This window comes from Myotis yumanensis, unplaced genomic scaffold, assembly GCF_028538775.1.
Source record: "Myotis yumanensis isolate MYYU_CA2020_CCGP unplaced genomic scaffold, mMyoYum1.0.hap1 SCAF_35, whole genome shotgun sequence".
Taxonomy (NCBI): domain Eukaryota; kingdom Metazoa; phylum Chordata; class Mammalia; order Chiroptera; family Vespertilionidae; genus Myotis; species Myotis yumanensis.
The window spans coordinates 529,590-555,604 of record NW_027223786.1 but is presented as its reverse complement, the minus strand read 5'-3'; the positions used below and the strand labels follow the sequence as shown (position 1 = coordinate 555,604).

Genomic DNA, 26,015 nt, shown 5'->3' with positions numbered 1-26,015 from the left:
TTATACAATGTTAGAATGTTTGTATTCAGTACACATTGTGGAACTATGGAGCTAATAGCTACCGAATGTTTACTGCATGTGCCAGACCTGGAATTCAGTGCTTTACATGCATTATTATGTCATTTAGTCCTTTCCGAAAACTGAGATTTTATGAAGAGCAAATTGAGGCTCAGAGGCTTTATGTAAATTGCCTGATAGTAGAGTTAAATAAAGACAGGGCTGGAAGGCAAACCCAAGTGTTTCTAATAACAGAGATCTGACTTAAAACGTTAGACTCTGCTGCCTCCAGGAGAGTAGAATTGTTAAAGCACACCCATTAGGACCAGCTAGATCAGTGGTTCTCAACCTTCCTAATGCTGTGACCCTTTAATACAGTTCCTCATGTTGTGGTGACCCCCAACCATAAAATAATTTTCGTTGCTACTTCATAAATGTAATTTTGCTACTGTTATTAATTGTCATGTATCTGATATGCAGGATGTATTTTCATTGTTACAAATTGAATATAATTAAAGCATAGTGATTCATCACACGAACAATATGTAATTACACATGTGTTTTCCGATGGTCTTCAGCAACCCCTGTGAAAGGATTATGTCGTTTAAGCCCCAATATGGTCATGACCCACAGGTTGAGAAACGCTGGGCTAGATGTTATGGTGAGTAACAAACATTCCCAAAGCTTCAGTGGCTTATACTAAGGAAGGCCTCTTTCTTCTTTTTTAAAAAATAATTTTGTTATTGCTTAAATTATTACTAAGAGTATTACATATGTCTCCGTTTTTTGCCCATTTCCTTGACAATGCCCTGGCCTCCCCTACATCCCAGTGTCTTATGTCCATTGGTTATGCTTATATGCATGCATACAAGTCCTTTGGTTGATCTATTACCCCCCCTTCTGCCCCCCCACCCTCCCTGGCCTTCCTACTGTAGTTTAACAGTCTGTTCGAGGCAACTCTGCCTCTGTATCTATTATTGTTCAAAAGTTTATAATGGACTCTATTATCCATGAATGAGTGAGATCATGTGGTATTTTTCCTTCATTGACTGGCTTATTTCACTTAGCATAATGCTCTTCAGTTCCATCCATGCTGTTGCAAAAGGTAAGAGTTCCTTTTTTTTTTTTTATAGCAGCATAGTATTCCATTGTGCAGATGTACCAGAGGTTTCTAATCCATTCATCTACTGATGGGCACTTAGGCTGTTTCCAGATCTTAGCTATGGTGAATTGTGCTGCTATGAACATATGGGTGCATATATCCTTCCTGGTTGGTGTTTCTGGTTTCTTGGGATATATTCCTAGAAGTGAGATCACAGGGTCAAACGGGAGTTGCATTTCCAGTTTTTTGAGAAAACTCCATACTGTCTTCCATAGTGGCTGCACCAGTCTGCATTCCCACCAGAAGTGCACAAGTGTTCCTTTTTCTCCACATCTTCTCCAGCACTTGTCATTTGTTGATTTGCTGATGATAGCCATTCTGACAGGTGTGAGATGGTACATCATTGTTGTTTTGATTTGCATCTCTCGGATGATTAGCGACTTTGAGCATGTTTTCATATGTCTCTTGGCTTTCTGAATGTCCTCTTTTAAAAGGTGTCTATTTAGGTCTTTTGCCCATTTTTTGATTGGATTGTTTATCTTCCTTTTGTTAAGTTGTATGAGTTCCCTATAAATGTTGGAGAATAGGTGCTTATCAGATATAATGTTGGCAAATATATTCTCCCATGTAGTGGGCTTTCTTGTTGTTTTGTTGATGGTTTCTTTAGCTGTGCAGAAAATTTTTATTTTGATGTAGTCCCATTTGTTTATTTTCTCTTTAGTTTCCAATGCCCTAGGATCAGTATCGGTGAAGAAATTGCTTCAGCATATGTCTGAGATTTTGTTGCCTTTGGATTCTTCTAGTATTTTTAAGGTTTCCCATTGTATATTTAAGTCCTATATCCATTTTGAGTTTATTTTTGTGTATGGTGTAAGTTGGTGGTCTAGTTTCATTTTCTGGCATGTATCTCTCCAATTTTCCCAACACCATTTATTGAAGAGACTATCTTGACTCCATTGTATGTTCTTGCCTCCTTTGTCAAATATTAATTGAGGGCATTGGTTGGGGATGATTTCTGGGCTCTCTATTCTATTCCATTGATCTATATGTCTGTTCTTGTGCCAGTACCAGGCAGTTTTGAGAACAGTGGCTTTGTAATCTGGCATTGAGATCCCACCTACTTTGTTCTTTCTCAGGATCGCTGCAGCTATTTGGGGTAGTTTTTTCTTCCAGATGAATTTTTGAAGAGTTGGTTCTAGGTCTGTGAAATATGCCCTTGGTATTTTAATGAGAAGTGCGTTGAATTTATAGATTGCTTTGGCAGTAGAGACAATTTAATGATGTTGATTCTACCAATCATTTCAGCAGCGCTTGGCGGTGTGGGACTGATGAGCAGAAGAATTCCTGCTGGATGGTGATGGCTCCCCTTGGAGCATCCAGGAGAGCGCCTGGTTCCAGGCCGATGGGCGAGTGCGCCCCCTCTCCCGAGCCCAAGCCCGCCTCAGGGACCAGAGACACTGGCGGGACCGACGTGGGCTCGGGCTCGGGTTGGGGCTCCAGCACCGAGTTGACTCTATGCAGGGCACAGCCTTCAGCCACGACCAGCACTGAGGTGAGCGCATCTGCGGCCCAGGGCACCGGGGGGCCTTGCAGGCTGGGCGCCATCCATCTTCAGAGGCCGCGGGCTCCTCAATTCGGCAGCGCTTGGCGGGCCGGGGTCCTCCCGAGGCCGGTTCACACTGGGGCGCAGCATGGAGGCTGGGGCTGAGGAGGCGGCTGCCTAACATCCCAGTGGCGTTGCGGGCGGTGCTTCTGGAGAATGGCAGAGGGCGAGTGTCACTCACTGCCTGCAACTGGGGGGCAGGCTTGGTGAAGCGTCTGGCGCCCACACCTGTCAGGTGCGGGGGGGCAAGTCCAACTAATCAGCAGCCTAGCCAGGTTCTAGCCAGGTACTCCAGTGGCCTCTATGTCCAATGACCGGGTCTTGACGAGATCTCTCCCCTGAAAGCTTGCTTGGTGAACTTGGTCGCTGACCAAGACAACAAGCCTAGGGCTGAGAAGCTTGGCAGAGTAGACCGAGGTTTCTTTTTTTTTATTTTTTATTTTTTTTATTTTTATTTTTTTTATTTTTCGCTAAAAGTATTACAAAGGGTATTACATAAGTGTCCTTCCCCCCCCCCCCCCCGCCCTTGACAAACCCCTGCCCTCCCTTACCCCCCAGTGTCTTATGTCCATTAGTTATGCTTATATGGATGCATACAAGTCCTTCGGTTGATCTCTTAATCCCCTCCCTCCTCCCCCCCAACCCTCCCTGGCCTTCCCACTGCAGTTTGACAATCAGTTTGAGGCAGCTCTGCCTCTGTATCTATTATTGTTCAAAAGTTTGTAATGGTCTTTATTATCCATGAATGAGTGAGATCATGTGGTATTTTTCCTTCATTGACTGGCTTGTTTCACTTGACCGAGGTTTCTTTTATAGCCCTAGACCGTGGTGGGAGGAGCCAAACCAGCCGCCTGCCCGCTCCACCAATCAGCCGCCCCCAGGAGTGAAAGCATCAACTGTTGGGCGTCAAGTTTCAGGTGCGGGCGAACATGCCCTAAGCTAGGCCCCGCACCGCATGCCCCTTTAGGTGGCATTCACCCAAAGGACCGAAAGGAAAGGTTCCGCTGAACGTGGCTGCGCCTGGCATTCATTCCTCGAAGGGAATGGGCCAGGCGAGGGTGGGGTGTGGGTGTGGGTGGGTGGCGGACGGGGGTAGACCGGAGACGCAGACACACCGAATGAAGCTGGCCTTGGAGGTCATGGGAGGCAGAGGCTGAAGTTGATGTGTATAAACTGTGTATGGTTTTGTATATTAGCGAGCCCCTTGCTTGTCCTTCCCCGCTCAGGTCAAGTCCAGGCAGCGGGCTCTGGCTGCAGGAGGGCGGCTTGCATTGGCGCTTCTCGACCAGCACAGGGCGGGACGGCCCCGCAGGAGCTGGGTCACCTGGTCGACAACCGCCCCGCCACGCTCCCTCTCTGGATGGCTGGTCAAGCCCCCACCTAGAGACCAAGTCCGGGCCAGGCCACATGGGATTGCCTAAGCTTCTGTGCATTGAAAGGCTGGATTGATGTCATTTCTAAGGAGGGTTTTTTTTTTTTTTTAAAAGAGTTTATTTTTTTAAAGAAGGATTTTATAAGGAGGGTTATTTTTAAGATTTTTGTTTGTTTGTTTGTTTTTTTCAACTCCCTCATCGGACACAGCACCCCGCCAGCTCCCCCTCGGTAAGCAGTGCAAGACAACGTCCTGGCCTAGCTCCATGCAGGCACGGACTTGCCGGTGCTTTACCTGGTGGTGACCATTGATCCACAATTCTGCAAAGCAGCCTGCCTCAAAAGAGCATCTGTCTTTATTCATTGTTTTCAGATGTGTGGTAAACTCACAACAGCTATCAGAATCCCTTCTCCTGGTCCTCAGCCCCGTAAGGAGGGATTGCATGCCGTTCATTCCTAAAACAGGCATTTCCAGGCCTTGGGAGCAGGCCCCAGAGCGCGCCGCCAGGGGCGGCGCACACAAGGACCTGGACTGGGGCTGGGGGACGGGGAAAGAGTTTGGAGCGGTGAGGTGGGGAAGGCTCCCACAGGTTGAAGCTCAGGTTGGAGTAGGGCCCAGGCGCGTGTCTCTCTGGACTAGGCGTTAGGGCTCGAGGCCATGGCCCTCGGATGGGGCCGTGCGGGAGTGGGGGGCTGTCTGACCAGGTTCCAATGAGCCAGCCTGAAGGGAGCATCAAGGGAGGCTGGAACCAGGCCGACACCTCCTCGTCCTGTTGGGGGGCCTCTATTGGGAGGGCGATGTGTGGGGTTGACGTGCAGAAGAATTCCTGCTGGATGGTGACGGCTCCCACGGGAGCATCATCCAGGAGAGTGCTGGGTTCCAGGCCGACCGGCGAGTGCGCCCCCTCTCCCAAGCCCAAGCCCGCCTCAGGGAACAGAGACACTGGCGGGACCGACCTGGGCCTGGGTTCGGGTTTGGGCTCCAGCACCCTGTTGGCGCTAGGCAGGGTACAGCCTTCAGCCATGACCAGCACTGAGGTGAGCGTGTCTGCGGCCCAGGGCACCGGGGGGCCTTGCAGGCTGGGCGCCATCTCGTCTTCAGGGCCCGCAGGCTCCTCAATTCGGCAGCGCTTGGCGGGCCATGGTCGTCCGGTGGTGGTTCACACTGGGGCTCAGCATGGGAGCTGGGGCTGAGGAGGCGGCTGCCTAACATCCCAGTGGCGCTGCTGACGGTGCTTCTGGAGAATGGCAGAGGGCGAGTGTCACTCACTGTCTGCAACTGGGGGGGGGGGGCGGACTTGTTGAAGCGTCTGGCGCCCACAGCCATGGGGTGCGTGGGGCAATTCCACTTGATCAGCGGCCTAGCCAGGTTCTAGCCAGGTACTCCAGCGGCCTCTATGTCCGGGGACCGGGTCTTCTCGAGATCTCTCCCCTGAAAGCTTGCTTGGTGAACACGGTCGATGACCAAGACAACAAGCCTAAGGCTGAAAATCTCGGCAGAGTAGACCCTGCTTTCATTTATAGCTTCCTTGTGCTTTTCCCATCGCATTTTCTGGACTCGGAGGATTCACCCCCTTCTCGCGAGGGCAACATTGAACACTGGGAAGACGCATCATGTCTTGTTGGGGGGGGTATTTTACTTATTTTATTTTATGTATTATGCCGTATGAAATGATTTATTCAATTCTGCTGCATATACTTTTTATCCCATACTAATAAAAGTCTGCACAATATGTCGTGCTTGTGATTGGGTTTCATTTCTGATCATGTCAGATCATGTTTGGCATCATGGTTGTGCCACAAAGCTCAGGTCCCTGAGAGGAGAGTGGAGTCTGATGTTCCTTGAAATGACAGTAGTTTGGGCTCCACCTCTAGGTCCATGCCTAATCCCCCTCTCACAATCAAGGTCATCCCCACCCTCAGGGGCACTAAAAGCCCTTAGGAATTCACCCTCCAGAGGTGCCTCTCCCTTGTGGTCCTTCGGCAGCCTCAGTGCCCCTCCCAGAACCTCTCAGTCCATGCCCACCCCAACCCCATCTGAGGATCCCTCCCTGACCTTGACGACTTCAGAACATTTCCAGAATCCTACCCCTGCCCCCACTATGCGGTGAGAATGAGAGCTCTCCACAGCTTCTAGAAGAAGGGTGCCAAGGGCTGATAGGAGTGATGAATTTACTCATAGGCCAGCTGTGTCTCCACATTCCTCAGTTCATGTAAGAAAGAAACCAGATGACAGCCAACATTGCGGAAAGTCACCTGGACTAGACGAATGCCTTAGTAGACACAATGACATGCACACAACAGTGTGACACTGGGATGCCCTTCAGGAGTGTTTTGAACCTCAGAGGGAAGAACATGACGCACCCTAGAGAGAAACCATGTGAACGTCACCTATGAGGGAAAGGCTTTCTGCAACTATCTGGGCTTAGAAACCACAATGAAATGCACAAGGGAGAGAAGTTTTATGAATGTGGTGAGTGTGGGAAAGCCTTCCATCAGAGTTCTTTCCTTAGACAGCATGAGACCAGCCACACAGGAGAGTAACAACATGAATGTCCCCTATGTGACAGAGCTCTCAATCAAAGATCTTACCACAGAAAAGCACGATTTAGTCCATCCGGGCAAGCAATGCTATGAATGTCACTATTCAAACCTCTGGCCTGAACCAGCACCGGAGAATGCACACGGGGCAGAAACCACATGTATGTCCCATGTGTGGGAAGGCTTTCCGTCAAAAGTCTGAGCTGACGACACGTTCCCACATAACACACACCAGAGACAGCCCATGTGAATGCGGGTCAGTGTGGGAACGCATTCAGTCAACATGCGAATCTCTTCAGACACCAGAGTCCCTACACGGGAGAAGAGCCCTAGGCATGTCACTTATGTGGAAAATCCTCCAGTCATGGTCCTTCACCGAGAAAACATGACGGAGCTCAACAAAGGAGAGGGAATCGTGAAAGACCAACACTGTTTACACATTATTCACTCGAATGAAATGATGCAGGGTAAAATCAGGTGAAACCTTTCATTCATCAAACAACACTGGTCATGTACGTGACCATTCACAGAGTAGAAACCACTGTGTCTGAAAGGCGAGGCATTCGCTGATCTCTTACTCCTTACTCAACCTAAAATATCCCACACCAAGGATACAGCAATCCCAAATGGAAACACACATACATAGTTGTTTTTATATTAGAAAATATGAGGGCATGTTTGCTGTGTGTGTGTGTGTATCTGCCTGTGTGAACAGTTGTAAAGAGCCCTTGAACACACAGCTGAGAAAGTAATGAAATGTCTGTGGAAATGAAAGTTGTTTATAGAACTGTGAGATCCATTGCGGCAAGCTAGGGTGATCTGGCAACTTTGAATGTAGAATTTTGTAAGAAATTCATCTTTCAGGTCAGCAATGCTTGCCCATATTTGAACAATATAATCTGTTGCGAAAGAAGCAAAGTGTTGTTGTGTTAGTTTTCCTTATGCAGTTTTGAACACATACATTCAGGTTCACACAGCCCTTTCCCCTATGGCTGCTTGGAAACATGGTAGCTCCCTCCATCTATGTTCTCTTCAACACGATCTGTTAAAGACACAGCCAAAATCTTCTGCCTCAGGTGCTAGGTGCTTCTGCATGGCACGACCCTGCTCAGGAAAGTTCATTCGGGCATATCAAGGGCTCTCACGGAAAAATCTTGGTGGGACATCATTCTCTGTCTCTGCTAAGTGGGGCCAGGAGACAGAGTTCTAAACACTTCTTCTTTTTTTTTTGGTTCTTTACGCACCCTGTTTTTCTCTTAGACATCATGGAGCAGGGGGCCTCCAGTCCCAATTTACAAACCAAGGAATCGGTTGGGTTATCCCTTGTGGATGTCAGGGCCGTCAACCGTCGTGGAGACCAACGTGCTCCCAGGAAACAGAAATCATGTCCAGTTAGGGAGAAGTCACCCTGACACGGGAAGAGGCAGTTCAGATGGCGAGCTGAATCTAGCAAGGAGATCTCACAGTGTCGTTTCCTTTGGCATTCCATCACGCAGGTGATCGTCTCTCACATGGATTCACATAAAAGCCCCCTGGGGAACAGCACACTACCGAGTCCTCTTGAGAGCAGGGCCACGGCTGTCTGGCCACCTATGTCTGCCAGGCCCTAGGACAGGCGCGGGTAGCTGCTGGGTCAAAGGACTAATCAATGATGGCGCCTCCCCGAGGGCCCCGTCCGCGCCCCCCCGCCCCCACACCTACGCACCAGCGCGCGAAAAACCACACAGGCACTCACGCACACACTCTGAGGATATGGAGGCTTTGGCAGCGGCACTCAGGGCTGCGCCCTCGGAGGCAACCGATGGACAGGCAGGAGCACTGGCCGCCATTCAAAGCAACAGATCGCGGCGGAGGAGTTGGACGCCCAGCTGGACACTTACAACTCGATGAGGGGCACCAAAATGTTAGACACCCTGAAAAACGCTTACAACCTGATGAGGGGCACTGAGCAATTGGACACCCAGAAGGACGCTGAAAACTAAATGGGGCGCACTGAGCAGTTGGACTCCCAGCTGGACGCTTACAACTCGATGAGGGGCCCCCAGCGGTTGGACGCCAAGCAGGACGCTTACAGCGCGATGAGGGGCCCCCAGCGGTTGGACGCCAAGCAGGACGCTTACAGCGCGATGAGGGGCACCCAGCGGTTGGACGCCCAAAAGGGCGCTTACAACTCGATGAGGGACACCAAAAGGATGGACGCCCACCTGGACGCTTACCATGCCATGAGGGACACCAAAAAGTTGGACGCCCAGAAGGACGCTTACAGCTCCATGAGGGACACCGAGGAGTTGGACTCCCAGCTGGACGCTGACAGCGCCATGAAGGACGCCGAGGACTTGGACGCCCTGCTGGACGATGACGATGCGATGATGGACACCAGCTAAAGCTCCAGCAAGTCAGTGTGCGCGAGGATGGCCGGGGACCTGGGGCCAATGATGGAGTTGTTTCTTCTGTTTGGAAATAGGATTTAAAACTCCTGGAAAGATTTTTCGTTAACTTGTATTTTATTCAATAACTCTGAAAAAGACCTGTTTTGTGCCGAGTCATTTTCGGGATTCATTTTACCTGTTGCTGTTTTCACCTTGACTATAATCACCCGAAAAGGTGTCGGATAAACAAACACACACACACAGACACACACACAGACACACACACACACAGACACACACACAGGCACACACACGAGAGCACAGGGTCCTGCTAACAGGACATCTGCCGAGTGAGGCACGCCTAGGAGATTTTCCGTGGTTTGTTTCCTTTTGGCCCGTCCTGGGCCCACGGGAGCCTGTCTAAGTATGTATGGTCCCCTGTTCCACCGAGAAAAAACGGCGCTGTGTTTGTTGAGACTGGGACGCTTGCATCCCTCTCTGAGCCCTTGGCTTACTCGCCAGAAACCACCTAGGCAGGGTTGAACTTCACTTCCCAACAAACCCTGCGGCTTCCTATCGCGAGAGGCTTGAGGAGAACGTTTCTGCTCTCTCTTCTGGAGTGGAGTGTCCCAGCAGAGGCGGGACACCTCCCAGCACCGTGTCAAGTGCGCGGGGCATCCTGGGATATGTAGTCTGGCTGGGACCAGATCGCCCCCTCAAATGAATGGGGTCGTGGCTGATAATGAACTACAGCTCCTCTGGCTGGGAGCGTTGGTGGCGGCGCCGGTGAAGAACAGCGCTCTGGGAAGGGACGAAGTTTTGTGCCACCGCGGAGGTAGTGGTCTAGGCGGGCGCTTCCTCCGCGTGCGCGCTCCCCTTCCCTGCGCCAGCCATGCGCCTGCTCTTTGCGGTGGGCATGGTGTTCGCTGGCTGCTGCAGTAACGTGATCTTCCTGGAGCTCCTGGTGAGGTGAGTGCCCCCCTCGGTTCCCGGGGCTGCACCGAGAAAGCCGGAGGGGCGTCCGCACGCGTCACCCCCACGCGCCGCGGGGTCGGCTCTGCGCGCCTGGAACCCTGAGAGTCCACTCCTCCATCCTGCGCTCCGCCCGCTGTCCCACCAAATAGTTTCACAGCATCACTCGCAGAAACACTCGGGGTGTTGCTGGCATCACCCCCTTTTCACACACCGGGGGATTTAATCCGGGGGGATTTCTCACGTGACTGGCCTCAGGTTGGCAGGAACTTGTGGCAGACGCCAAGGTTCCTCTAGCTTTCTTCTCGGGTAATAATGCCATGTTTGGCTAAAGTAAAGCTTTTCGACTTATAATGCAGTCTGGTTTTGCACACGCTGCAAAGAAAGTGTCATGTGTATTAAAGTGCCTCCAAAGCATTTGATTGCTACCCTTACAGATCAGATGGCCATGAGGACTTTGCTCAAACATTACCTCTCAGTGATGTAGGTGAATCAGTTCTTATTTATGTATATGGTCCATCTGATTGACCTAAGAGAGCATTTCCAGCTTTAAGATATTAGTCTTTAAATTGGGAGGCATGTATTTTGAGACCTAACTTTCTGAATTAAGATTGGGGTAGTGGATAAAAACAGCTGTGGTACATTTATACAGTGGAATGCTACTTGGCTGTAAAAAAGAAGGAAATCTGACCTTTTGCAACAGCATGGATGGACCTGGGGAGTATCATGCTGAGTCAAATGAGCCAGTCAGAGAAAGACAAATACCATATGATCTCAGATGTATGTGGAATATAATCAACACAATCATTTGACAAACAAAATGGAAAGAAGCATAGGTACATAACAGATTGACAGCTGTCAGAGGGGAGGAGAGTTGAGGACTGGGTGAAAAAAGGTGAATGTATTAAGAAAAAAAAATATATATGACACATAGAAAGGAACAACAGCATGGTGATAGCCAGGTGGAAAGGAGAAGTTGGGAGGTAGAAGTGGGCAAAGAAGAGGTAAGTGGGAACAGAAATATACTTGACTTTGGGTGGTGAGCGCTGGATGCAGGTGATGTTTTTATTGAGTTGTACACATGCAACCTGTATGGTTTTATTAACCAGTGTCACCCCAATAAATTCACTTAAAAGAGAAAAAAAGAATGGGGGTGACAAATGGAAGCTTCTAGTGGTGAGCAGGAGGTACTACACACAGATGTCAAATTTTAATGTTGCACACCTGATACTTATGCAATGTTAGCTAAACGGAAGGAAGGAAGGAAGGGAGGGAGGAAGGAAGGAAGGAGAAAAGAAAAGAGAAGAAAAGAATATAAGAAAAGAATGGCTTCACCAAAGGGAAACTAGGATGGCATGCAAATAATGTTGAGTAATAATGTACAACATTCAATAGGTACAAACTGTTACAGAGAAAGCACCAGGTGTCCTGAAAAAGGCTCAGGACTGAAAAATCTCAAAATTATGAACTTCATTCTTGGCTCTGTCATACCCAGATTGGGTGACCTTTTCAAATCATTTCGCTTCTCTGGACCTCCTCCTCCTGCTGTAAAATGCTATTTATGGCGCTATCTACCATCATGTTTCTGAGTCTACACGTTATCTCCATTGACCCTCAGGACAATCTGTGTCCAGTATAGGTCAAGAATTATAATGTCTGTTTTACTGAAAATGGAACAGTTCCCAAGAAGTTAGATCATCTTTTACTTCTTGTAAGTGGCAGAGACAAAACTGGAATCCAGGGTATCTAAACTCCTAGTCCAGCGGTTCTCAACCTGTGGGTTGCAAACAATGAAAATACATCCTGCATATCAGATATTTACATTACGGTTCATAGCAGTAGCAAAATTACTTAAGTAGCAACGAAAATAATTTTATGGTTAGGGGTCACCACAACATGAGGAACTGTATTAAAGGGTCGCGGCATTAGGAAGGTTGAGAACCTGTTAATTTTGAACTTGAGCAGCTTATAGGTTTTGGTCACCCAGTTTCTCATGTGGTGCTCACTAAAAATGTATTTTATTTTCTTGATACCGTTGATTAAGTCATTCTGAATCAACCACTTTATTTAAGGTAAACTCTGTGTGGGGTTAATTTTTGCAGTTACTGAGCTTGAAATTTTGTTACGCAGACAATGTTGATAAAGATCTGTCATTTGTCACTCTTTTCTTTTTAAAGGATAAAGTACTTAAAAAAAAGAATAGCTTATTGATTTTTAGAGAGAGAGGAAGAGAGAGAGGAACATCGATATGAAAGTGCAACATCGATCAGCTGCCTCCTGCACGCTCCCCACGGGGGGTCCAGCCCAAAACCTGGGTATGGGCCTTGACCTCGACTCTGACCGGCAGCTTTGTGGTGCACAGGAGGAGGCCCAACGAACTGAGCCACACTGGCCAGAGCCATTTGTCCTTCTTGAGAGTAGGTGGCGAGGGATATAACAATGTATCCTGCTGTAAGCTGGTACATTTCAAAGGAAGATTACTTTGGAAATCATTTTTTTAAATGATTTCTGTTCTTTTCTCTTTTTTAAAAATTTATCTTTATAGTTGAAAGTATTACATATGTCCCCCTTTTTTCCACATTGACCCCTGGCCCAGGCCTTCACTGCACTATTGTCTGTGTCCATGGGTTATGCAGATATGCATAGAAGTTCTTTGGTTAATCTCTTCCCACCCTCCATCCCCTCTAACACCCTGCCTTCCCTCTGAGATTTGTCAATTTTTTTCCATGCTTCTATGCCTCTGAATCTGTTTTGTTCATCAGTTTATTTTGTTCATTACATTCCACATATGAGTGAGATCATGTGATACTTGTCTTTCTCTGACTGGCTTATTTGGCTTAGTATAATACTCTCCAGGTCCCTCCATACTATACCAAAGGGTAAGAAATCTTTCTTTTTTACTGCTGCATAGTATTACATGGTGTAAAGGTACCACAGCTTTTTTTATCCACTCATCTAATTTGGGCTGTTTCCAGATCTTCGCTATTGTAAATTGTACTGCTCTGAACATAGGGGTACATACATTCTTTCTGATTGGTATTTCAGGTTTCTTGGGATATATTCCTAGAAGTGGGATCACTGGGTCAAATGGCAGTTCCATTTTTAATTTTTTGAGGAAACTCCATACTGTTTTCCACAGTGGCTACACCAGTCTGCATTCCCACCAGCAGTGTCCTAGGGTTCCCCTTTCTCCAAATTTTCACCAGTGCTTGTCCTTTGTTGATTTGTTAATGATAGCTATTCTGACAGGTGTGAGGTGCTACCTCATTGTTGTTTTAATTTGCATCTCTCTGTTGATTAGTGACTGAGCATTTTTTCATGTGTCTCTTAGCCAGCTTTATGTCCTCTTTGGAAAAGTGTGTATTTAGGTCTTTGCCCATTTTTTAATTGGATTATTTGTAAGCAATCTATGAATTTAATGCAATTCCTTTAAAATACCAATGGCATATTTCACTGATATAGAACAAATATTCCAAAATTTATATGGAACCAAAAAAGACCATGAATAGCTGCAGCAATCTTGAGAAAGAAGGACAAAGTGCTAGGGATCACAATACCAGATAACAAGTTATACTACAAAGCCACTGTGCCTCAAAACAGCCTGGTCCTGGCACAAGAATGGGCATATAGATTAATGGAACAGAACAGAGAACCCAGAAATTGACCCAAGCCATTATGATCAATTAATATTTGACAAAGGAGGCAAGAACATATAATGGAGTAAAGACAGTTTCTTCAATAAGTGGTGTTGGAAAAATTGGGCAAATACATGCAAAAAAATGAAACTAGGCCAACTTACACCATACACAAGAATGAAGTCAAAATGGATAAAAGACTTAAATGTAAGTCATGAAACCGTAAAAATTCTGCAAGAAACAATAGGCAGCAAAATATTAGATACCTCTTATAACATGTTTGCTGATAGATCTCCTAAGCCTTAGGCAAGGGAAACAAAGGAGAAAATAAACAAATGGGACTACATCAAATAAAAAGCTTCTGCACAGCAAAAGAAATCACCAACAAATGAAAAGCGAGCTCACTGCATGGGAGAACATGTTTGCCACACATATATATGGTAAGGGGTTAATTTTCAAAATATTTAAAGGACTCATACAACTTAACTAATGGAAATTGATTTTAAAATATAAAGATGTGATAAAATCAGGCCAGCCAAATAAAGGTCAGAGAAGAATAGTGTCACATTTGTGTTGAATATGCCATTAAATTAAATCTTCTGAAAGGTTGTGTGAACTCAGTTACGCTAGCAGCTGAAGGTCTTCTTTACTAGTTATGAGCACTCGGCTAAATTACTTGATCTCCCTGGTCTGTTTGCTCAACAGTAAAAGTGGGGTGGGGATGTGATGGCTCCACCTGCCTCAAGTGGATTTGAAGGAGATTCACGTGCAAAGCCTGAAGCACATTCAGGCTTCCCCTCCCATCTAACAACTTTTATTTCAGTGCAGGTCTGCCTTGTTTTATGGGTTTGTTCCTGAGAAGTTGTGGATAAATCTAACTTTATGGAATGTTTTCATGCATTATGGAAGCTTCTATTTAGAATACTTTGAATAATGTGTAAATAAATCGTCACTCATTTATCCCTTTTGTAAATCGAGATTTTTGCATACAGCAGTGGGCTTTCATAAGGAGAGGGGTACATTTATGACTTTAATGAATGGTACATCAGATGAATAGCAGCTTTTTTCCTGATTTGCTTGGGCAACTCACGACTTCTCATGTTACAATAAAATAAGAGCTGGTTGGACTGGATGGTCTTTAAAGTTCTTTCTAGTTTTGGCCTTCTCAGAATTTGCGACTCCGTCTTGGGACATCACAGCTCATAAATCTGTATAGAGCAGGAACTGTGCTTTTTATATGGCTTCCTTGGAACCCTTGGGTGCTGTAATAAATGGAAAGTAGAAACATGGAAATGCTAAAGTGAATTGCAGGGAGAAGCGAACATTTTAAATCATTTTTTCCAAATTGGAAAAACAAATGTAGGTTTTTTCTTTCTGATGTTCATGCCTATATTGAGGATCTAAAATAAAATACAGGCCACAATGCAGTGTAAAGAGAAGATGTGAATGACTGAGGGGATATGCAGCAGCTAACTGAGTAGGCAAGGTACTGTGTGTTTTACATGAGGAAAACACTCTGAAACATTTTCTTTCCCCCATTTTATTCCAATCAAGTGCCTGGTATTGAATCAAATAGAAAAGTTTCCTAAATCTAGACTATGAGATAACAAAAGGCATAAAATATATGCCCAATTCTTTCTGTGGATGAAAGGGGCCACATGCCCCTCAGGAGAGGTCTGCATGACAATTTTGCAGACTCAGAAACCTAAAGTAACCACAGAGAATGGTCTGAAATTAAACCTTAACTAAAAGCAGTTATGGTGGGCAGTTACGTTCTAAGCCGATATCTTCACAGATAAGGTCAACCTTTACCGTAACTGAGCCTATCTGTCTTTTTGCATCTATGATAACATACCCTTGAAATGTCTGGGTAACTCGTAATTTCCCTGTATCTGAAGCCCCTAGGGCACAGCCAGGTGTGCTGGGCCCAGGACAGATACAGCAAATTCTTTCATCTATCATGTTAATTGTTCCTGCACCCACCTAAGTATGTGTCCATTTTACTTTTTATCCTATCACGTAGGTTCCCCCCCCCCCCCCCCCCCCCCGCTTCGCTTAATCCCACCTCCTTAAATCTGTCACCAATGAATTTCACGTATAAGTACGCATGTAACCCTGCCATTCTCTGGAGCACTATCTCAATTCCTTGAGTTTCTGCTTTCCGGCATATGTTGACAGTTTGGCTCAAATAAACTCACAAAAATTCTTTACAGGTTTCAATGGTTTTTTACGTTAACATTTCTCTTCAAAGTTGCCTTTTTTAAAAATAAAAATTTGCCCTGTCCCACATGGCTCGGTTGGTTGGAGCATCATTCCATCATGCACTGAATGGTCATGGGTTCGATTCCTGGTTAGATACATACCCAGGTTGTGGTTTCGATCCCCAGTAAGGGTGCATACGAGAGGCAACCAATCCATGTTCCTCTCTCATGTGTATGTCTCTCTCTAAAATCAATGAAAGCATATCCTCTGGTGAGGATTTAAAAAAACTTTATATAAAAAGTTAGAATGAAATAAAATAAATTTGGATTCTTGCAAAAGAGAATTCAAAGTCAAAGAAACTGCTTGCAATTATGACTATAATTCCCAAAAATGAATTTCAACAAAAGAAGTGATTTAGGGAAAAGGCTCTTAAGTTTTCACTCTGAAGTTTTAAAATGAATTAAGTTAAATAATTCCATTGATATCTACACAACAGTGTGTTCCTAAAAAGCTCTGTAAGATCATTTTTAAAAAATGGAATCATGTGAGTGCAGTAGGGAAGTTTAACAATGCTATGGAAATAGAGCACGGAGATTAGAGTTGTCAGGGGGCTGATTGGATTTGTTGTTGGAGGTGTCCTAAATCCAGATCATGTTTACTTAAAGCGAGGCATCCCCACATTCATTCAGGTGCTTGAGTGAAGGCCAGACACTGCCCAGAGAGTAGGGGCACCTTCCTCTAGTCATCCCTCTGTGGCACTGGGTCCTTACTGTTATGCCCAGATTTCAGGATCCCCAAGAAACCACATCAGGGAGCCAGCCATGTCCGATGCAAAAGCATAAGAGTCTTTATTCGAGCTAGCACGGCTCTCCCACCTTGCCGACACAGCGACAGGAAGCAGAGAGAGAGATAACTCTGTGTGGAGACCGGTTATATAGGGGAAGTTGGAGGAAGGGGAGGAGAAAGGACTGTGCTCTGCCGATTGGTCAGGCACAAGTCTGTGTCTTGTTCCTGGGTGTGGCTAGCAGAGGCTTAGATTTCCGGGAAGAAGCTCCTTGCCAAGCATGTGGCCAAGGTAAGATGGAGCACTTACCCTGGGGCAAGGTGGAGGGTGTAGCCCTTACCCTGGGGCAAGGTGGAGGGCCTAGCCCTTACCCTGGGGCAAGGTGGAGGGCCTAGCCCTCGCCCTTTCATTCCCCCCTTTGTCTTGGAACTTCCGGCTCAATCATGAGACGGACTGCTTTTCTATTCCACCGTTGCTAGAGGTCCGTACTGGGCATATCTTAACAAATGGTCTGGTGGAAGGGAAAGAAACCATTTTAGCTTTAACAACTTCTATTGAAATAGGATTTTTCTTCTTAAAATTCCTCCATGGCTATCAAAAAGCCAAATCAAGATTAATTTATCTACTGTCCTGATGTTTGCATAAACACAACAAGAATGGTAACTGACTACCTTTGCTGGAATCTCATGGTTGAATCTTAATGTGCCCCATAGGGCCAGGAAGCCGTGCCACCCAGCTGCCATCAGGCCTGCCTGCAGTATCTGCTGAGTTAGGTGAATCCCTCACCTGTAGCAACTCCACCTTAGCCCACGCTCTAGGCTTTAAGCCCATCTCAGTAGCCCTCCTACTTGTTGCGGCCCAGAGTGTGTGGGGGTTCCGCAGGAACGCAGAGGCATCCCTACTGCTCCCCTTCTACTCTTACCAACCGCCAATAATGGTAGGGCATGGGCCTGACGCTCCAGCGCCAGCCATCTTCAGGGCTTCCAAGCAGGATACCAGGCTTTCTTCGTGGCATTTTTACTGGCTTCAAGTCTTTAGAGCTCAGACAGGACTCTTTAAAACATGATACTCCAGTCAAAGTTTTCCATTAATAAAACCACTATTAGGTACCAGTCTTATAGAATCTATGCAAAGAAATGTATTGCCATGACTTATTTAGCATTGCCAATATTTCAGAGGAATTATGTAAGGAGAGAAACATACTGATCTGCTCTAAGATTTTTCTGATTTTTCCTTGCAAATTCCTTTTCATGGAGTTATAACAAAACAGTAACTGTTGGCATTAAACTTTCTTTCTATGCATAACCATGCCTTAGACCTTCTATTCCAAACAGGCCTTTCCCAGCTTTCTACAGTTGAGGTTTGTACTACCCCTGACATGGGCATGGTTACGCAGGCCTGCAAGACAATATACAGGCTGCCAACCATCAACTGTCTCTCAACAGAGACCAAAACCTGATGGGCACCCTTCCCTGCCCAGTTGGGCACCTGCCCTCTTGGCAGCCAGACACCCTCTACTCTTGGGGTTCACCCCACACAGTCCCCTTCCAGGACAGTCAACATACATTCAAACCTGGAAGAGAATCAAAGGTCAATATAACATATCAATACAATGAAACATAATATTGGCATCATGGCCGCTTCAGGCAGCCAAATCCTACTAAAGTCTATTCTTGACCTTCCTATAAATTGTCCTTGTCTCTTTGGAGCCATGTCCATGAAGATGCAGGCATCATCTAAGTCTATTACACAGTATTGTGGGGGCTCCCGGCAGCAGGAGTGATCGCGAGCAATGTTACCAGCATCAGGCAGGTCGAGCATGCCGTAGCTTGAGCTTGAGCGGGTTGCATTGATCTCGATCGACGCTCCATTTGATGACGAAGTCTTCCTGGATCACAGATGGACCCAGGTCACGACGCCGTCTACCTTGAGAGCGGTGGGGGTCGTCAGCACCACAGTGTAGGGACCCTTCCAACGTGGCTCGAGGGTCTCCTGGCGGTGCCTTCTGCTGTAGACCCAATCTCCTGGTCTGTGCTGATGAGGAGGAGTTGGGGTTGGGGCTGGTCTCGTACAGATTCTAGGGCCCGTTGCCTTCCTTTCACAGGCAGGGGGAAGGGCCCATGAAATCTCTGCCTTGAGGAACTGTGAGCCCCATCCTTAAATGTCCCAATCAGACTAGAAAAGCCACAAATACCTTTTAAATTTACCCCAGAATTCCAAAATCCCAACCCAGCACAGAATATCACATAGCAAATCAAAGTTCCCAGCAAACAAACAGAGATGCTTACAAACATCAAATAAACATTTACACTTACACCTTTTCAGTGAACAAGTATTTTTACAGTCTTGGGCTCTTGAGCTGATAACAGGAACATCGCCCAAGTCCCCTGATGGGGGCCTGACAGGAACAGATGTGGGGGTCTTCCCTTTCCCACATTCCAGGACAGGATTCTTGACCTATGTCTCATTCAGATAGAAACGGTTTTCATCACAAACAAAAACAAATCCAAAACCAGAAACCAAGAAAACCAAGGCCAGAAGTACCCTCTGATGTTTCAGGGGTACCAAGGAAGGAGAAGTTAGGCAGTGTCCAGCCCTTCTCACAATCCACCACCAGTGACCAGTTCCAGCTTACTGGCCTACCATCCATTCAAAATTTCTTTCCTCCCATCACACCAAAGCCATGCTTTTCAGTTAGTTAAAACTTTTAGCCTTAATTTTTAGGTGACATGTAAATAATTAACATTCCTCAGATTAACAATACATTCAAATTTAACAAGGATACATATTTAAGCAATAAGGACAGATCAATTTACAGAAGCAGACACAGCATGCAATCCAAACCACAGCTGTGGTTAAACAGATTATCTAGAGTCCTTGGGTAACCTAGGTTCAGCATGAAACCACAGTCTCTATCTGACTTTAGAAATTGGATTACTGCTCTCAGTCCCTTTTAAAGACTTTGACATAACCTTTGATTGTCCTTAGTTTAAGGAAAGCAGGATTTTCTAGATTTAAGAGATTAGCTTAAAAAATAAATCCACAAAGCAAGCACATTTGCAGCCCCATAAAACTTTGCCTTAAAGCTCCACCCCTGACTAAATCAGAGGGCGGGGCCTTTGCTGTTTCAAGATGGCAGCCCCCAGGGGAGCGGCAAACATGGCGGCTGCCAAAGCTTGCAACCCAAAATGGTGGCTGTACCAATAAGCAAAGGCATTTAGTTTCCACAATAACACAATTTTCCCCAATTCAATCCGAACCTTAAACTTTTAGCTGGCAAGTCAAAATATTCAGCATTTCTCAATCAGTCTAGAATCTAGCTAGCATCCATTTTTTTCTTTGGGTAAATGATCAGTCTTGGGCACCATCCTGCACATCTGCAAAGAGACTCTAGCTCAAAACTCTATCCAAAATCGGACAGTGTGCGCATTAGTTTTAAGCCAGCTTTTCTCTCTACACATGCACAGAAATCCCAGACGCATTTACTTGGGGAGGGGGTGACCTGTTTTCACAGATCCTCACTCAGATGCCCACCTGACCAAAGTCGTGGAGCCACACAAAGAGGGGGAGAGGGCAGACCCCCTCCCTCCACACTCACACACTTTCACCAGACATTCACTCAGAGTTTAAACAATAACAACTTCCCAACTCCTGAGGGAGCTCTAGAGCCTCCCCCAATCTCCTTGAAATGATTAATCACAATACCCAAAGGAGCAGTCTGAGTCCGTCCCATAACATCCGTCCAGTAAGTCCACAGAAAACAGAAAAAACACAGACACAGACAAACAGAGGGCCCCAAAGAACAGCCTTCCAACTCCATGGAAGCAACTAGACGATGGCCTTACGCCAAACCGGCGGGAGCGACCCGCCTCGTCTCAGATTCTCAGATTGAGGGGGTTCCTACAGACCTTCCAACTCCGCGGAAGCAAAACTACACCCCTCCAGATGGAGGGTCGAGGCGTCCCCCAACTCCTCCCGCCCTTGATCCCCCTGTGCGTCCACTTAGATCATTGTGGGCGATTACAGATTTCAGAAGTGAGCTCACACAGAACAGATACAGAACAAGTCCCTGAACAGAGGCAGTAGAAAACTGCCTAGGAATGCTGCTCTTATACCTTTTTTAAAAGATAGGCCAGATTCGAACCCTTAGCCAGTCCGAGTTTTGACGGTGAGTACCATCTAGAAGCCATTCCTCCAGATACAGGAAAAGTCCCTTAGAGATAACATATATCACACAGAACAGAATACACAACACACAGACACTTACCGCGGCCAGTGTCTTCGAACTGGGGGTCCCTGGATGGTCTTGGGAATCCCGGACGAGCCCCCAAATGTTATGCCCAGATTTCAGGATCCCCAAGAAACCACATCAGGGAGCCAGCCATGTCCGATGCAAAAGCATAAGAGTCTTTATTCGAGCTAGCTCGGCTCCCCCACCTTGCCGACACAGCAGCAGGAAGCAGAGAGAGAGATAACTCTGTGTGGAGACCGGTTATATAGGGGGAGTTGGAGGAAGGGGAGGAGAAAGGACTGTGCTCTGCCGATTGGCCAGGCACAAGTCTGTGTCTTGTTCCTGGGTGTGGCTAGCAGAGGCTTAGATTTCCGGGAAGAAGCTCCTTGCCAAGCATGTGGCCAAGGTAAGATGGAGCACTTACCCTGGGGCAAGGTGGAGGGTGTAGCCCTTACCCTGGGGCAAGGTGGAGGGCCTAGCCCTTACCCTGGGGCAAGGTGGAGGGCCTAGCCCTTACCCTGGGGCAAGGTGGAGGGCCTAGCCCTCGCCCTTTCACTTATTATCTCATACTCCCTCATCCTGTCATCTAGGGGGCAGGGATCAGGTCTCATTCACATGGGAGCTTCCTGGCAGCTAGCCCCTAACTTTTCCCACAATAAGTACTCCCTAATTGTTCTTTAGTTGAATCCTAGGCTTTTGGTAAAGAGAAATGGGAGGGAAAGCCAGGAAGCTTCTTGAGCCCTCGGGCTAAGTCTTGGGCTTGGCACTTTATGTATATTTTTTTCATTACATCCTCATGACAAGGTTAAAAACATGTCCCTTTTGATTTATAGGTGAGAAGAAAACGGTCAATATAAACACATTTTAAAAGGTTACTATATTCAATTGAAGACCTTCTCATATGCAAGATGCAACATTTTGGTCATCCTAGAGTCCCAGTCTGCCTTTTTCCCTGCTTGGCAGGCACTGTGGGAAGTGCTTTTCAGGGACTGGCTTATTTGCTCTGCAGTAAAACCAATGAGATAGTAGGCACTCCTACTGTTCCCATTTGAAAGATAAGAAAACTAGATGTAGATAGGATAATCAACTTCCATGTCACTGGGTAAGTGACAGCTGCGTCTTGAATGTCACTGTGTATTTTTAGCCACTGGAATGCAGTAATTCTCAACCCTGTGTCAGCACATAAAGATTGCCTGTGCATCTTACACACACCTTCACCCCTCCTGTCCTTTCCCCCAGACCTACCTTAGGGTTCTCAGCTCTGGCTGCACATGAGAATCAAGTGGGAAGCTTACAAAAGTACAGGACTTACCCCAGACCAATCCAGTCCAAACTGGGAGGGGAGGCTCCCAGTGCACATGGTTTTAAGGAGCAGCCTAAGTGTGAAGACTGTGCCAGGAACTATCTAGAGCTCAGGTTCCTTCTCCCCTAACTCATAGTGAGGCTAGTGGCTTTAATTAGCTCCTTCAATGAGGTAAATGTCTTACATGATTATTTATGGATTCCTGCAGCCTTTAGCCCTGTCCCTTGAACGTAAGAGGTGCTAAAAGAAATCACCGAATTGAATATAAAGCTGTAGTTTTCATAGGCAGTGGAGCCTAAAGAGTAGCAACAGCTCTGCCTTAGATGTCAGCATAGCTCCATACAAGAAAGGCTTGTGCTTAGAGCTATTTATTTTTATGCCTGATGGGTGTATTTTGGAATTTGTATGCTCAGCACTGCTATTCAATACTAAAACCACTAACAGAGGATGGAGTTTTTTTTAATAGCATTGTATTAATATGTAGTAATATAATTACACCCCTCTACTCAGTACCTGTGGGTAAATGCCTTGGGTGAAGGTGAAGATGCAGGATACGAAGGCTGAATTTTGTAATGTGGGGATATGGGTAGTATGGGCAACCAGGAAGCTTCAGGAAAACAAAGGCAGCTAGCTGCTCACTTTGACCTTCCTCCAATGGTTGAGCAGAGCCTCATGGAGGACAAGCTCAAGAATAACACACACGGTTTGAGTAACTCCTTTCAGCGTGCCTCAGGAGGGATTCCAGAAGGAATTCTTCTCTTGTACATTTTTCCCTAAGTCACCATGAAAGATTCCCCATCCCTTCTAGATCACTGAAGAGCTTCGATTGAATTTCATGAACATTCTGTTATGGACCAATGTTCGCGAGAGTAAGACCACCAACTCCAATTAGGTCTTAAGCAGGATTTATTGAAAAGCTGAGGATTTATTGAAAAGCTGGCCAGCGGCTGCCACAGGCGTGTTCTCCCACGACAGCACTGACCCTGGTTCCATGCCAGCCTTTTATTCCCAAAAGCGGTTGGCTAAACACACACAAAGTTACCTGGGGTACATTAATCAACACTGTCCCGTTTCTCTAGCTACTAATACCAACTTGCCCCATTTCCCAGACTACCCTCGAACATAGTTGGTTCCATTTCCCCAGCAACTGCCAACATACCTGAGAGGGACATTCATAGGTTAAGAGATTTTACAAGGGGGGCTTAACTGTAACAATTCACTGAGTGCCTAATCCTGTTGTATCATAAATCAGCGAGCTAGACAAGACGCCTTAATGAGTCAATTAGTTAGGAGTCATCTTTATTGCGTGCAGGTTCAGAGCAGAATACCGCTGTCAACTTCTGAACCCCCAAACATAGAGGAAGTTCTCTCTATTTATATCTTTTGATCGCTTTGCAGATTTTATAAAGAGCTTTGTGTAGGTGATTTTTGCAGACAGTTTGTAACTTTGGATACATAATGAACAAACACTTGGCATGAGAATATGGGAATCATTGTCAGTATTCACCTATTACGTTAGACAGCTAGCTTGCAAGGTCAGACAGTTAAGTTTTTATCTTTTTCTATTATTCAAACTAAAACAATTCTTTTATAGAAGAAGGGACTATCTAAAAATAACAGAGTTGACCTACACAATAAGAGACTGTCTAAGAATAACAAGTAGTTCAAACAGCAGTTTTCTAAAGGAGGAATTACTATGCTTCAGTATATTTGTGTTAAAGGTTGTGGAGAATAGTAGACTATAGCAGTGTCCTCATTCTTTTCATTATTGCTTCTTACCACTCTCCCCACCCCCTTCTAAACCCCCCTTTTAGACATTTTTTTCCTAGTCATCCCCCCACAGACACACTGTATATGGGTTTATGTACTGTACATATATCTGTACTTTATACTTACAAAATACAAAGCTTTCTCCCACCTTAAGAACCAGTTTTTGCCCCTATACAGGAGCGAAGGCAATGTCCCTGGATATGAGTCTTTGACTGACTGTAGTCTTGGAGATTGCTGGTCAGGAGGATATATAAATGTTTCTAGGAGACCTGAGCATGAGATGTATAGGCTGACTAGGATCCTAAATGAAGTCCTCTTGGTTACGTAAGTGAAGATCTCAAAAAGAACATCTGTCTGACCAACTTCCTATAGTTTACTAGGAAGGTTGTGTCATAGTTCCAGGAAGAGTGTATCAGAGTGGTCCTTCATGATGGCCTGGAAGAGTGAAATAAGGCTTGACATTCTTCTCTGTGAGGTATATTGCTCAATGTATGTGATCCATGGGACATGAAAACTGAGAGGACATTGGGTAATGGAAATCTATCTCCCTGTTACTCTGAACTGTTAATATAACAGTGGCCTTTATCTCAGTCTTTTGTGTCTTTTTCTTTTTGTCCCTCACTATGCAGAAAGCATCCAGGATGCGGGAACATTGTGACATTTGCACCATTTTTATTTATTGCTGTGGAAGGCTTCCTCTTTGAAGCCAATTTGGGGAGGAAGCAGCCAGCTATTCCAATAAGGTATGTACATTGAAGTCTCTTTTAACCTTGTTTGTCTTAAAATAACATCGCCTAAGAATTCAGAAACACCAGTCAGAAAGAATATATCCACCCCTATGTTCATAGCAGTTCAATTTGCACTAGCTAAGATTTGTAAACAGCCCCAATGCCCATCAGCGAGATGAGCAGATAAAAAGGCTGTGGTACCTTTACACTCTGTAATGCTACACAGCTGTAAGAAAAGAAAGAACTCACCATTTGCAACAGTGGGCATGAACCTGGAGAGTATTATGCTAATCTAAGTAAGCCAGTCAGAGAAAGATAAGTATCACATTATCTCACGCATTTGTGGAATCTAATGAACAAAATAAACCAATCAAGAGGCATAAAAGCATGCAACAGGCTGACAAACTTCAGAGGGAAAGGAGGGGGTTAGGGGTGGAAGGGGAAGATTCTCTGGGGAACTTATATGCATTTATGTATAACCCAAGAACACAGACAATAGGGTGGTAAAAGCCTGGGAGAGGTGGGTGCTGGGTGGAGGGGGTCAATGGGGAAAAAACACATACAGGACATTTGTAATGCTTTCAACGATAAAGAGAAATTTTTTAAAAATTAAGAGCTTTTCTGGTACTTATATAAAAGGAATATGAGATCCATTTATAAGATTTGTATCAAAGATATTAGTAGAGTTTATATTCATTTTCTGAATTTAATATGTTGTGAAACTCCAGGAGCCTATATTTAGAATAAAATTGCTGCCACAACACTTTAAATAACTGTGATGGAGACAACAGTATCTACACTAATAAAAGAGAAACATGGTAATTAGCGTACGACTGCTACCCTTCCCATTGGCTAATCAGCGTATCCTTATGCAAATTAACTGTCAGCCAAGATGGCGGCCGACAGCCATGCACTGAAGCGAGCAGGGACGTTTGCTTGCTCCAGTGACTGTGGACTCCAACGTTCCCCGCCTCACTTGCCGGACTCTCAGCTGCAACTCTAAGCAACTATGTACTATGTTGCAAATAAGAAGCTAAACAAAACCCCAGAAACCAGCCAGACTGAAAGCCAGCCGGACCGCAACATTGCATCGATGTTTCCAGCAGCGAGGCGGCCTCAGAGCTAAAGCTGGCCGAGCTCTGAGGCCTCGGCTACAGAAAGCAGGTATCTGGTTTGTTTGGGTTCTATAATCGAAACACTGTTTCAACTTCAGTTATGAGATCCCGGCTGGCTGAAAGCAGGTTTCTGGGGTTTTGTTTAGCTTCTATATTTGTAACATTGTTTCTTAGAGTGCAAGCTCAGAGGCCGGCAGCGGCAGGCGGGGAACGTTGGCTTCCTCCGTCACTGAAGCAAGCAAGCCTCCTGTTCACTTCAAGCTGCCTGGCTGCTGGCCGCCATCTTGGCTGG

At 45.9% G+C, this 26,015-nt stretch overlaps 1 protein-coding gene across 1 annotated transcript in view; it reads left to right on the top strand.

The window, feature by feature from the left end:
• The first annotated feature begins 9,875 nt into the window (after positions 1–9,875).
• Positions 9,876–26,015, top strand: part of LOC139000855 (nucleotide sugar transporter SLC35B4-like) — a 38,411-nt gene continuing 22,271 nt past the window's right edge. The window contains exons 1-2 of the mRNA XM_070402843.1: positions 9,876–9,952; positions 24,510–24,623. Of these exons, the coding sequence (XP_070258944.1) occupies positions 9,876–9,952; positions 24,510–24,623 (191 nt within the window). The remainder of the gene's footprint in view (positions 9,953–24,509; positions 24,624–26,015) is intronic.